Here is a 13,385-nt window from a genome sequence, read left to right on the forward strand (position 1 = left end):
CAGAAATTGACATTCCTGCAGTGTTGAGATAAAGCTTTTAACGTGTTCACCAGCTGGTTACTTTTTAAAAAAAAGGGGTTAAACTGCGTCTGAAGAGAGTTGGGGCAAAAAAAAGAAAGAGAGAGAGAAAAAAATCCAGCCTTTCTTCCACACTCGAATCGACTCATTGGGTGGGAGCAGCCGGAGAGACAAGAGTCCCCAGCAAATCAGCGGCTAATTGATTAAAGAGACTTCATTTGAATAGGGGGAGGCTGGCGAGGTGCCAATCGCCTTTCAAACACACCCATCCCTCCCCCTCACCCCCATCTCTCTCTCTCTCTTTCTCTCTCTCCCCCTTGCTTTCGCCGTATGATTAATTGTGAGGCATTATTGATAATCATAACGGGACACATGCGCGCTGGATGGGCTCCGTGTCCGTGATTTCTGGGAAGTTTTTTGGAGCGATTGTTTTTTGAGTGGCCCATGCGTGAGACAGCATGTCGCGGAGGAAGCAAGCGAAGCCGCAGCATTTTCAGTCCGAGCCGCAGCCGGCAGTGAGCGAGCGTGATGGTGAGTCCCGGAGACGCCAAGCTTTCCGAGCTCTCCAAACTACTAACTAATTCTACATTTTTCACTTTCTTTCTTTTTCTTTCTGCTTTTCTTCTTCCTCCTCCGCAGTCTGAGCGTCCTTTCTATCTCATCTCTATACAAATCGATCACAGTAGAAATAGATAGAAAAGAGGAAGCATTCGGAACTATCTAAAAACTGCTTTATTATATATTCGTTAAGCACAGAAGACCTCTATCTTCCACTTCTGCACAGAAGACCTCTATCATTGTAATCTAGACCTGATTTGTAAAAACTCTCTAAAAGTTTAAACCAAGCTTCTTAATAAACACTCAAAAACACGCAAAAAAAAAAAAAAGTTTTCTGTTTGATTTATTTTCTAATTCTAAGGTTTTTACCCAGCCTTAGATATTTGGAATCACAACTGCACCCGTGTTATGTAATTATAACTGAATATTCTGTGATTTTAGAGAAAAAAAAACAAGCATTAACTTTTCAGTCTTTACTATCTCGTTTTTTTGTGGCTCATTTTTAGAATAAACAATTGACTAAGTCTATGTTTTATATATTTATTGTCATCTTTACGCACCGGTTAGAGATCCATTTGCCGTCTTGTTACGACCCACAGACGTTTGGAGTCTTTTCCCCCCTCTCCCATCCTCCGTTAGACGCGTACAAAATGCACCCAGCACTACGGAAACTCACACACGCGTTTTTTTTTTTTCTTTTTTCTTTTCTTTTTTTTTAACGACTTGACTTTAGGCCTAATTTTGTCACAAACCTACTCGTGAGTCACTTATTTATTAGTTTCATTCCTCGTGGTGTGTTTTGCACTCGGTCCAAAATGCAAAGCGAACAATTTAGCCTTTTTTCATGATCACTATTTTCATCGATTTGAAATAGAGAAAATTTAAAAAAGTTCATTTTTTTAACCAGATTGTTTAGATTTGTCCACGCAAAACCGTTCAACTTTATTTTTGACATCATATCCAAAAAATATGGAGTCATGATTATTTTGCTTTTGTTGTGAAATACGGGATAATTTATACGTTAAAATATCAGTGATGGACTGAATATTACTTTTTTTTTGGCTGTAAAGGGCGTAAAATCGTTGCAATTTTGTCTTCATATCGCATAATGTAGAGCGTCAGGAAAAGAAAAAAGAAAAGAAAAAAAAAAAAAAAAAAGCGAAAAAAATGCCAGGTTCATATAAAGTCTTGCTGTGTTCACTGTTTTCGACAACACTTGAAAAAGCGCTTTTGCGTAGTTTAATGTGCGTAAAGTTGCGTACAGTTAGGGTTAGGGCTTGTATAGTGTATTTGCTGAAACTGCTGTTCAGAAGTAACCTAACAACATGAGACTAAAATGTAATGCACACACATAAATACTACCTTTTATAAATTTAAGAGACCATTTTGCAGTTATTATTATTATTATTATTATTATTATTATTTTGAAATGAGGCAGGAGGTTGGGTCTTTGCCCCCTTTTCTTGTAAAGATGATAATAATTAGACGTTCTTGTCTTTAGGATAATCTTAAGTTATTTTAAACTGCGCACTTCAAAGCATGCAAGAGGCTCATTTGATGTCTAAAACAGCGTTTAGCGCGCATTAACATTTCTTCCATAAAGTGGCCTATTTATGGCTTAAAAGTGTTATCTGGAGGAATAGGTCCATCTCTGTCCACTTTTCGGCGTTTGATATCAGTTTTCGTTTTGCTGATTTTGAAAGGAGGCTTTGATGCGATAAGGGTTTTAGTTTCTAGTATCGAAGCTCGAGTAATTTTCTACGCAATTGGGTTTTTTTTAATTCGATTTTCCCTATTGCTTCCAAATGGTACATATGGTGACATGCCAAAGAGAGAGAGAGAAGTTTTCCTACAGGCTGTGAGCAACTTGAAAAGCTTTTCCTTTGGACGTTGTCCTCTTAATATTCGTCAGATGATTTCCTGAAATCTCCGACATGTCAATTTTTGGGACTTCAAAATAATACAACTACGCAGAAAGACGTGATGCAACACTTGCAGTATTTCCACCACCTAAGTTTGGTTTTTCACCGATACAGTTTACGTTATCTTCGTAAGCTGCAGTGATAAAGGGCAGATAAGAAAGGCGATTTGCACACACACAGTTATGACACTAGTTGATTCTTTCTTTTTTCCCCCGAAATGAAAAGCATCATTTTTCCATCGTTTAGCGCATCATTTATTCCTTTACTTTTAAAACAAAGTTTTCAAATTTGACAGAGCTCGTGCGCACGCACACACACACACGCAAACACACACACACACCGCTTTTATATTAAAATGTTCTGTTTTTTAACCAATTCACCTTTGCATGATGTAAAAGCGCAAAGGGCATTATTATTATTATTATTATTATTATTATTATTATTGTTGTTGTCACAAGTGCAAGAAAACAGCACACAAAGCTGACAAATAAATACATTTAGAACGCATCTTAAGACCACTGGGGATTTGCATGCGAAGATGAGTCAAAGCTGTAGTTTGCCCAGAATTTCGAAAAATAACAAGAGCAGAATTGTGCTCTTTAAATTAAATAAGGAAATGAATGGCAACTTTTGTTATTATGTGTCAGATGACCGAGCAGAGCGTTTTGCAAGTCAAAATGCAAAACCTGTTGGCTTCCTTGCACACGATGCACCTAATTTTGCTTTGCTTTATTTTGCCCACTTAGAAACTTCTTTCCATTAATATTATGTAAAGCATGCTTTGATGAACTTTGGGTGGAAAATGGAGGCCTGGGTGTTTGTTGTCAAACCCAGTCATCATGGAGACAACTGAGAATGGTATGGCGAAGAAGTGGAAGGAAGGAACGTTGTCTGTCCCTGTTGGCCCATCACCAAGGGTGGGATGTGAAGCTGTTTTAACCTTTGCCAGCCTCCCTCTGTGATGAGGTGAGGAGAGATCAGGTCACAGCGTGTCCTCATGTACTGCATCACTGACCCCTAGAGAGCCTGCTTAAAGAGAGCATAGCAGGAACTGCTGCTTTACTGGGAGGGGGGTATGAATGTCGCTGTTTTCCCTTTTCACCCCAGCAAACATACTTCCCACCCAAAGAGAGTTTTAGATACTGCAACGGCTCACCCAGGTTTATACCATGACACAGAGAAACAAATAGCAGCGAATATGCAGGGATTTGGTTGCTTGTTCTTTTTTTCAGCCATTATTTCCGTAGTAGAAGTTTTGGAAGTGGCCTTGAGGGCCTGGCTTTGCTTTGTTAAGTCCCCTCTCACACCCCTCCTGTTTTAAAGCATGTCCCTAATGCACAGGCCAAGCAAAGCTGACCATAGGGAAGAGCTTTACCCCATCTAGTGTTCATAGAGACATTTCCTAAAGGCTGAAAAAGAGAGAGGGGGCATGGGAGGGATGGGAGAAGGGTGGGAAGGACAGAGGCAGAGAGAAATGAAGAGGTGAACAGAAAGTCGCTCTTCGAAAGTAGTCTGACGCGGGGAGAAGAGCAAAACAACGTAGGCAATGCTACATTTTCTTACTTATTATTCACTGTTTTTTTTTAAATTATTATTATTATTTCAAAACCACTATTTCTGCTTGTCAGGTATTTCCCGATTGTCTTGGTTTGCTCAGAGCATGTGCTTGATGGATTTCGGTAGCATGTTGAGAACCCAAATCCACAGCTCTGTGAAGTTGGGATCTCATTAGAACTAGTGCTTCATTTCGGCTTGAAACACTAATCCTCCACTCAACTCCCATCTCGAACCTGCCACAAGCTTTTTTTTGTTTGTTTGTTTCTTTTATCTCTTTGCTTCTGCAAAGCATGCATGGTGAAGTCTTTTTCTGCTGCTTCGTATTTCTTCTAGATAGAACTGAGAACGTAATCAGTATATTCAATGATAGAATTATATTTTAGCTAATTAAATTATACAGATTATTCTATTTGCAAATTTGTGCAAGGAATTTTATAGGAGTCATAGCAACAGATTTGTTTAGAAATCGATGTAAATGCCGAACACTTTGTAAAGTCTGGAGATGTCATAGGCGATTTTTAACGCAATAGAAATGTTTATTCATTTATTTATTTATTTTTTCGCTGTTTCCAAAAGCCAAAGGTTTTATCCACACTAATGCTGGTATATATAAATATTTTTCCGAGAAATATATTTCAACTTTTTCATCAATGATCAATGTCTTTTTAAAATCTTCAAATATAAGGAAGCGTTTTAGGTCCTACACAAATATTATATATCACAAAATTCAAAATAGTGGTTCAATACTTTTGTTTAAATGCATTTTATTTACTAAATGATCATTGCAACTTGTTGCATATATTATGCCTTCGAAGTAAAACTAAAATAAGAAAAGCAGCATGTTTATTTAAATGATTAATGTAATTTTTATAACTTTATACATCGCTCACTATTCCTAATCGGCATGTAGGTGCTTTTGAGTCTTGCACTTAAAGTAATGCACACAGATTAACTGAAAAGCTTTACCATAAACCATTTGCTGTTCCTGTTTAATCTCCTCCCCTCCCCCTCGACTAAATGAAACCCTATTTTCTCTCCTCATTAGCCACACCTAAACCTTTTCTGTAATAATATTAAAAACTTTTCATCATAAAGTTGACTTTTCCCGTCTGGTGGGCACGGAGGTGGTGTGAGGCACGGCTTTGGTGTCATGGCAACTTTAGCATTATCTGATGTTCCAGCACAGAGAAACACTGAGGGAGGATAATCCGTGAATTAAAGAGGATCTGTTCTAGAAACTGCCGTGATGAGCGGGCTAGACCCTCGCCCCCTCGGTCCTGCTCCGACGCTCCCATGCTGGGGAACAATGGGGAGCCGTCCTGTCTCCCGGCAGGGCCGGGACACACTTCTGCAGGGGTTTCATTTGCAAATGAATCCCCACACTGATGAAAATGTAGAGGGCAAAGCCTCACAATGAAAGGGATTCATAGAAAATTGCAATTTGTAAATCAACTTGTATGTAAAACAGCAAGATTTTTGAAGGATACAAAGAACGGGTTGGGTGAGAAAAAGAGAGAGAGGGAGAAAGATGGAAGTCTGAAGAGAGGCCATAGTTTCTTAGGGGGTGAGCGAGAGCCAGAAAATATTTGTGTTTTGTCTTATAAAAATGTTTGTCTCATTTTAAAAATAGACAAAACCTGCTTCTCATCACACACACACACACACATACAATAATATATATATATATATATACATATATATATATATATATATATATATATATATATATATATATATATATATATATATATATATATATATTATTTTGATTATTTTTAATATTACATTTTTCAAATTGCAATTTCACTAAAATCCTGTATCTACCTTTATTTATTTATTTTATTTCTTAAATATTCACTAAATTGTCTACATTTATAAAAATTTGAATAAACACAAAAGATTGTGTCAAACATCTACACAGCTGCACAATCGCAATCCGAACATAAAACACTATACACCTATGCACTTGAAATTATTTCATTAAATTAAATAATTTATATTTTTGTTATAAATTTATTATACTGAATTTGATTTCTAAAAAAACAAGTAAAAGTGCGAGTCTTTAAGGGATGAAGTATTTATTTTTGTAACTTTTCACATTTTAGCTTATGGAAGCGGCTGCAGCAGCAAGTACAGCGAGGTGATAGCGAATGCCGATGTACTTTTACTTTACTTTTACTTTTACGGCATTTAGCAGACACCCTTATCCAGAGTGACTTACAACTGAGCAACTGAGGGTTAAGGGCCTTGCTCAGGGGCCCAGCAGTGGCAGCTTGGTGGACCTGGGGTTCGATCCCATGACCTTCCGATCAGTAGCCCAACACCTTATCCACTGAGCTACCACATCCCCCATGTACTCGCTTGTGCCTGTCAGGCCCTGATTGCAGGCTGCCTGGATACAAATTAGTTTAGTGACAGGGATAACCTGTCCAAGATGCACAGGGCCAGTTGAAAATGAGCAAAGTTGACAGCAAATTGAAAGTCTAATAAGTCCTTCAAATGGTTGATTTGCACCTAGTGGACATGTAAGCTTTGAAGGGTATGAAATATTGGAAATCAATGTCTCTCTATGAAATTTCATTAGGCCCCAATGTCCTTAGTTCATAGTATTTTATGTTTTGATGGATTGTGTGAAGCAAATGATTACCTTAGTTGGTAGGATTGAGGGAATTCAGCTACAATTCACATCATTTAGCGTTCGTTTTTCAGCAATATTTTTAAGTATTATTAATCTCACTTATTCATTTGTCATGTTCCACATAGCTCATCTGTGGAGTAGTCGTTTTTTTTTTTTTGTCAAATCAAATGTGCTTGGGCTTTATTGTTCCTCTGGTATTTTTTTTTTAAACGTATAAACAGGATAAATGTTAAACTGATTAACAGAAGATTAACAACAAAAGAATTGAAGAGATAAAGCTGCTTCTTCAGCTGCAAAACATTTCTAATCACTAATCCCCTTGTTCTCACTCTCTTTCTCTCTCTCCCTCTCTGTGTCCTCCCTCTCTCTTTTCTTTTCAGGGGACACAGAGCCCAGGCTGGATGACCCCCCTTGCATAGATTCGGGTGCCCATGTCTGTGGCAGATGCTGTGCAGAGTTCTTTGAACTGTCGGATCTTGAACAACACCAGAAGAATTGCACTAAGAATCAATTAGTTCTGATAGTGAATGAGAATCCTGTGTCTCCTTCCGGAACTTTTTCTCCAGGCTCTTCTCCCCATAATCCTGACGAGCAGGTGAATGACACGACTAATAACGCAGATCAAGTGGAGTGTGCTGACCTTTTAGACCATAACTCACTGGATAAAGAAGAAGCTATGGATTTGGATGTGTCTGCAATCTCTGTTAGCCATGACGATGGAAGTGGACACATGGAGGAAAGCAGCCCCATCGACTGCAGCAGCGAAGGAAGCCAAGGTGGTAGGGGTAGTACTGGATCCAACCTGGGCAGCTCTGCTATCTCAGCCTCACTACCTCAGCTTAATAATCTGACAGAACTTGGAAACTTCTCTGTGATGAACAGCAACGTTATCATTGAAAATCTCCAGAGCACCAAAGTGGCAGTAGCCCAGTTCTCTCAAGAGACAAGATCAGCAGGAGGCCAGCGGATTGCTGTGCCTGCTCTCATGGAGCAACTTCTGGCCCTGCAACAACAGCAGATTCACCAGTTGCAGCTAATAGAGCAGATTCGTCATCAAATTCTATTGCTGGCATCCCAGTCTCCTGAGCTACAGGTGCCACCCAATTCCTCCCCGGGGACGCTGGCTTCATCCACTAACCCACTAACCACACTCAGTTCTCATCTGTCCCAGCAGCTAGCAGCTGCAGCAGGGCTAGCACAGAGTCTAGCCAGCCAGTCTGCTAGCATTAGTAGTCTGAAGCAGATAGCTAGTGCAGCACAGCTACCTCAAAGCAACTCTGGAATGGGAGAGTCATCGCAGAGTCTGGGAGCACTAGGGACAGCTGTGGTAAATACACAAACATCAGACAAAAGGGTTGGATATGCTGGAAGTATTCATTCCCAGCTAGGAACCCCCTCACTGGTAAAGTCATCTACACCATCCTTTGGGATTGGAAGTCTGCTGAATCCTGTGGCAAACTCACTTCTACCTCAGCCCCCACCAGGAAATCCAATGTTCTCCAGTGCTCTTCCTAGCGTTGGAACCACAGTGGAGGATCTCAATTCACTCGCAGCATTAGCACAACAAAGGAAAAACAAGCAACCCAGTGTATCTTCCTTTGAACCTAAGAGCAGCTCAGAGGAAGCGTTCTTCAAACATAAGTGCAGGTTTTGTGCCAAGGTGTTTGGGAGTGACAGTGCCTTGCAGATCCACTTACGTTCGCATACAGGAGAGAGGCCATACAAATGCAACATCTGTGGCAACCGCTTTTCGACCCGTGGCAATTTGAAGGTTCACTTTCAACGTCATAAAGAGAAGTATCCTCATATCCAGATGAACCCGTACCCAGTACCAGAGCATTTGGACAATATTCCAACCAGCACTGGAATTCCATATGGCATGTCAATGGCACCAGAGAAGCCAGCCACTAGTTGGCTAGATAGTAAGCCTGTTTTATCTACTCTGAGCTCATCAGTTGGCATGTTGCTCCCACCCACTATACCAAGCCTACCCCCATTCATCAAGAAAGAGGAAAATCATTCTGTGGCCATTACAAGCCCCTCTCATTCAGCTAAGACTGACTCAGGTCCAGCAGAACCTTCCACAAAAAGCAGTGATGGTGTGTCAGAAGAAGGAGATGTTGCAACCTTGCCTACCTCAAATGGGAAAACTGAAGAAAGTAGCCAGCCTCCTAGCTTCACAACAAATACAATCTCTGTGGGAGAGAGCAAGATAGAGTACACTACTTCTAACAGCCCTCCTATGTCTACCAACCCACTGGTGCCCCTGATGTCAGAACAGTTTAAGGCAAAGTTCCCTTTTGGAGGACTGCTTGATCCCTTGCAAGGTTCAGAAACTTCAAAACTGCAGCAATTAGTAGAAAACATTGACAGGAAAGTCACAGATCCCAATGAGTGTGTCATCTGCCATCGAGTTCTTAGCTGTCAGAGTGCACTGAAAATGCATTATCGCACTCATACTGGGGAACGGCCCTTTAAGTGCAAAATCTGCGGCCGTGCCTTTACCACTAAGGGCAACCTGAAGACGCACTACAGCGTACATCGTGCCATGCCACCTCTGAGGGTGCAGCACTCTTGTCCCATTTGCCAGAAGAAGTTCACTAATGCTGTTGTCTTGCAGCAGCACATCCGCATGCACATGGGTGGGCAGATTCCCAACACCCCTTTCCATGACAGCTACCCAGAGTCTATGGGCTCTGATGCTGGCTCATTTGAAGAGAGAAACTTTGACGACTTAGACAATTTCTCAGATGACAATATGGAGGGAATTGAAGACGGTCCAGATAGCAGTGTTCCAGACACACCCAAATCAGTTGATGCATCCCAAGACAGCCTGTGTTCTTCACCTATGCCACAGGAGCAAACAGGTCTCGACCAGCAGGATAAGAACTCACCCCCGTGTCTGATAGAAGATTCACAGTTTAACAGAGCTAAAACAACAGATGGCTCAATTGAAGGTGATCACTTCACTAATGATTCCTCATCACCAGGAGGCGATGTTGAGAGCCAAAGTGCAGGAAGTCCAGCCGTCTCTGAATCTACCTCCTCCATGCAAGCTCCATCACCTTCTAGTGGTTTTCCCCATCAACGCAAATCCCCCAGTCTGGACGATCGTCAGCAGAGGGCACTATCACTGGAGCACATAAGTGCAGGACTCATGCAAACCCATTCCTCAGGTCTAGGGGCTCTTGACCTAACTTCCATGAACTCTTCTAAAGACCCTCTTGGCATGCTCTTCTCGTTTCGTGACCGAGGCACTTCTAAGAACACATCATGTGACATTTGTGGAAAGACATTTGCCTGTCAGAGTGCCTTGGACATCCATTATCGAAGCCATACCAAAGAAAGACCTTTCATTTGCACAGCCTGCAACCGGGGCTTCTCCACCAAGGGTAATCTAAAGCAACACATGCTGACCCACCAAATGAGAGATTTACCCTCCCAGCTCTTTGAGCCCAGCACCAGCTTGGCATCTAGCCCTACTCCATCATTGCTTTCTGTTGGATCTTTGCCCTCCTTGATTAAGGCTGAAAACGGTTTCCTTCATGCTCCTCAACCTGAAAGCAAAGATCTTCCCTCAAGCATGGTGACCTCTTCCGCTTCTACATCTCCAGTGCTTTCAGCTGCACCTCCAAGACGGACACCCAAGCAGCACCACTGCAACACATGTGGGAAAATGTTCTCCTCTTCTAGTGCTCTACAGATTCATGAGAGGACCCACACTGGGGAGAAGCCCTTTGCTTGCACCATCTGTGGACGTGCATTCACCACTAAAGGAAATCTCAAGGTAATTACATCTTTAGTAACTTATATAAATAAAAAGAATATAGTGCTTTGCTGGACCTTTTGTGCAGTTAGTCTGTTAGAAACAATATACATTTGGCATCTTTTTATAAATTTTATAAACCCATCTTATTGGGTTTATTTTTGGATGGGTAATGGTTCTACATTTTTTGCTCATTAAGGCACTGTCATCGTGCACTAATGCAAAAGGTAGAGAGAACGAACACCTCGGCTGTGCAGAAATAAAGGTGTACAAGTGGAAAGGTTGAGTCACCCATTAATATGAATATTGGGCAGAAACCTGAGAGTGTGACTGATGGAGCACAGCCAGGAACGCTTCACTTAACAGGCTTTAACTACAGTTACCAGCAGCAACCATCCTGAGCTGCTGCACGCTCAGTATTTTTCCAGAATCTATCTTGTGAAAAACGTGAGATTCCCTTTGATCATGAAGAGAAAGGGCCCCCACTCACAGATAAACAGGAACTCGAGGGGGGTTTATGTGGGCATGTGTGATCGCACCAGTCGCCTGTAAAGAATCGAGGAAACCTGACACACCGGCAGCTTAATTTTCAGGAAGCAATGTAAATGTCTAACTAGATACGAATTCCCCCTCCTAATAAATCAGTAATTATGGTGTATTCATTAAGAGAAGTTAAAGGACCTGAAGGTGCATTTCACAGTGTACTTCATTAGCAAAGGCCTTACATCAAATATTTATGTACTTGTCTTTCAAAGGCAATTTTCTACGCCCAGTTTTAAAGAGTGAGTCATGCTAAAGCCACCGCTAATTTCCCACCATAGAACAATATGGGAAACTAATTGCAAATTTGAGGTGTGTACTTTAATTTTTCAAATTATTTGTGTTTGACACAGGCTCAGAAGAATGAAGCAAAAATAGCATTGCTGTGGGAAAAAAATTCAAATTGGTATCATGTGTTTGTTAACCATGCTGTACGTAGGACCTGAAAAGTATCAGCTCAGGTTATTATACATCGTGTATCAGGTTTAAATCAGAAGCTTGTAGAGCAAATCAGGGGTATATGCCATATTTAGTAGTGGCCAGTGCAATAGGAGACAAGGCTGCAATTTATTTAAGACGTGACTTGTTCTGAAGAGGCTTGGTCTGCCTCTAGAGTAGTGTAGTGTTTATAGCTCAGTGACTGCTTTCTGAGAGTCTAAACACTAGCAAATTACTTATATTTTATTTTTCCATTGCATCATTTAACAAACTCATTTTTTATGTGAGGACAAATGTGTAAACATTACTGACCATTTTCTTTTTCTATTGGTGTGTGTGTGTGTGTGTGTGTGTGTGTATTTAGGTGCATATGGGTACTCACATGTGGAACAGTGCTCCAGCGAGACGAGGACGAAGGCTCTCTGTAGATGGCCCTATGGCCTTCCTGGGAACAAACCCAGTCAAGTTTCCTGAGCTCTTTCAGAAAGACTTATCCAGCAGGGTAGGCAACGGAGACCCAGCTAGCTTCTGGAACCAGTACGCCGCTGCCTTCTCTAACGGCTTGGCAATGAAGACTAACGAGATATCTGTGATCCAGAATGGAGGCTTGCCACCATCGCTGTCTGGAAGCGTGGGTAACGGGGGCAGTTCTCCCATCGGCGGCCTGACAGGCAGCATGGACAAGCTGCATAACTCAGAAACTAATGCGGCGCTAGCTGGCCTGGAGAAAATGGCCAGCACGGAAAACAGCACTCACTTCCGCTTCACTCGTTTTATGGAGGACAACAAGGAGATTGTCACTAACTAAAGGACAAGCAGCGCTTCTATGGTACAAGCTGATACACACGAACACGAACACTTGCAAGACATGTACTCGCACATGCACAACAGGAGAACAAGTGCAAGAAAATGATTGAGACTTTAGTTACAGAAGAGAACTTGCTTTTTGTACAATGTACAACATGTTAATGTTTTACAAAGCTTATTTATTAGTGATTATAATAACCTTGCTCGAAAAATCGAAGTGGAAACATTAACAATTACTTACGTTTTTTGTTCTGTTTTACCACCAGAACGGAGCTGTGTGATTGTGTAAAAGTGTGCTTTTGAAACTTTTAGCATTTCTGGATAGATAACCTTTTACGTTAGTATTAAATTATTTCTATCTGTAGTATGTATAACAAAACTGTTCATGTTTGTGATGCATTAGAGCTTGAATACGCAAAAACAAAAGACTGTAAATAATGTACACTGATCTGTGCTAGATGGTTTACCAGCTGTGTATTAACTTCCCCCTCGTTAAAAAATAGCCATGATTTTTTTTTTCCATCAGGCAGAGGACACAAGAGATAGGTCTATTATAAAACATTTATTTAAGTAAAAACGAAGCAAGCATTACTACATCTCAGCTGTTTTTAGAAATTAATCCTTGTTTTCGGTGAAAATTTATTGTGTTGTGGTTTTTCACTTTCTCACAATCTTTGTTTAGTTTTTTTCCCTTTATTTCTTGTTGCTATACACTACAAAGCTTTCACTAGCTTAATTGCTACATGAGCAAACACAAAGGAAGGTCTACATGGTTTATACCTGAGAAAGAAATGAAATGCATTCTGTCCGTTCTGTACCTGTTGAAGTAAACATGAGCTGGTTTTCCACATCTTCATCTGCCCTTAAGCGCAAAAAGGCTTGCTGTGTTCCATGTGTACATATATGTCTGATGAGGAACAGAAAAAAAAAACTTTCTCAATAACTACAACAATAACAACAGCAACAAAAATGTAAATTACATTGCTCAGAAGACATCCGCTCCGCCGGGTGGCAATGCATAGTGTTTTTATAAATATAAAGATGTATATTAGGTTTGAAAACCGTTGGACTGTTACATGCACTTTCTTGGAAAGGTGGAAAATCTTTCAAGGGTCCAGTTTCTCTATAGTTTAATACCTGC

General features: G+C 40.8%; 1 protein-coding gene across 1 annotated transcript in view; it reads left to right on the top strand.

Moving 5' to 3' along the window:
* sall1a (spalt-like transcription factor 1a) overlaps positions 1–13,092 on the top strand; it is a 13,630-nt gene extending 538 nt beyond the window's left edge. Inside the window, exons 1-3 of the mRNA XM_060858878.1 lie at positions 1–549; positions 7,074–10,480; positions 11,802–13,092. The exon at positions 1–549 is cut by the window's left edge and continues 538 nt beyond it. Of these exons, the coding sequence (XP_060714861.1) occupies positions 477–549; positions 7,074–10,480; positions 11,802–12,245 (3,924 nt within the window). The 5' untranslated portion in view covers positions 1–476 and the 3' untranslated portion in view covers positions 12,246–13,092. The remainder of the gene's footprint in view (positions 550–7,073; positions 10,481–11,801) is intronic.
* Positions 13,093–13,385: the final 293 nt, after the last annotated feature.

The sequence above is a fragment of the Tachysurus vachellii genome, chromosome 23 (assembly GCF_030014155.1).
Source record: "Tachysurus vachellii isolate PV-2020 chromosome 23, HZAU_Pvac_v1, whole genome shotgun sequence".
Lineage (NCBI taxonomy): Eukaryota > Metazoa > Chordata > Actinopteri > Siluriformes > Bagridae > Tachysurus > Tachysurus vachellii.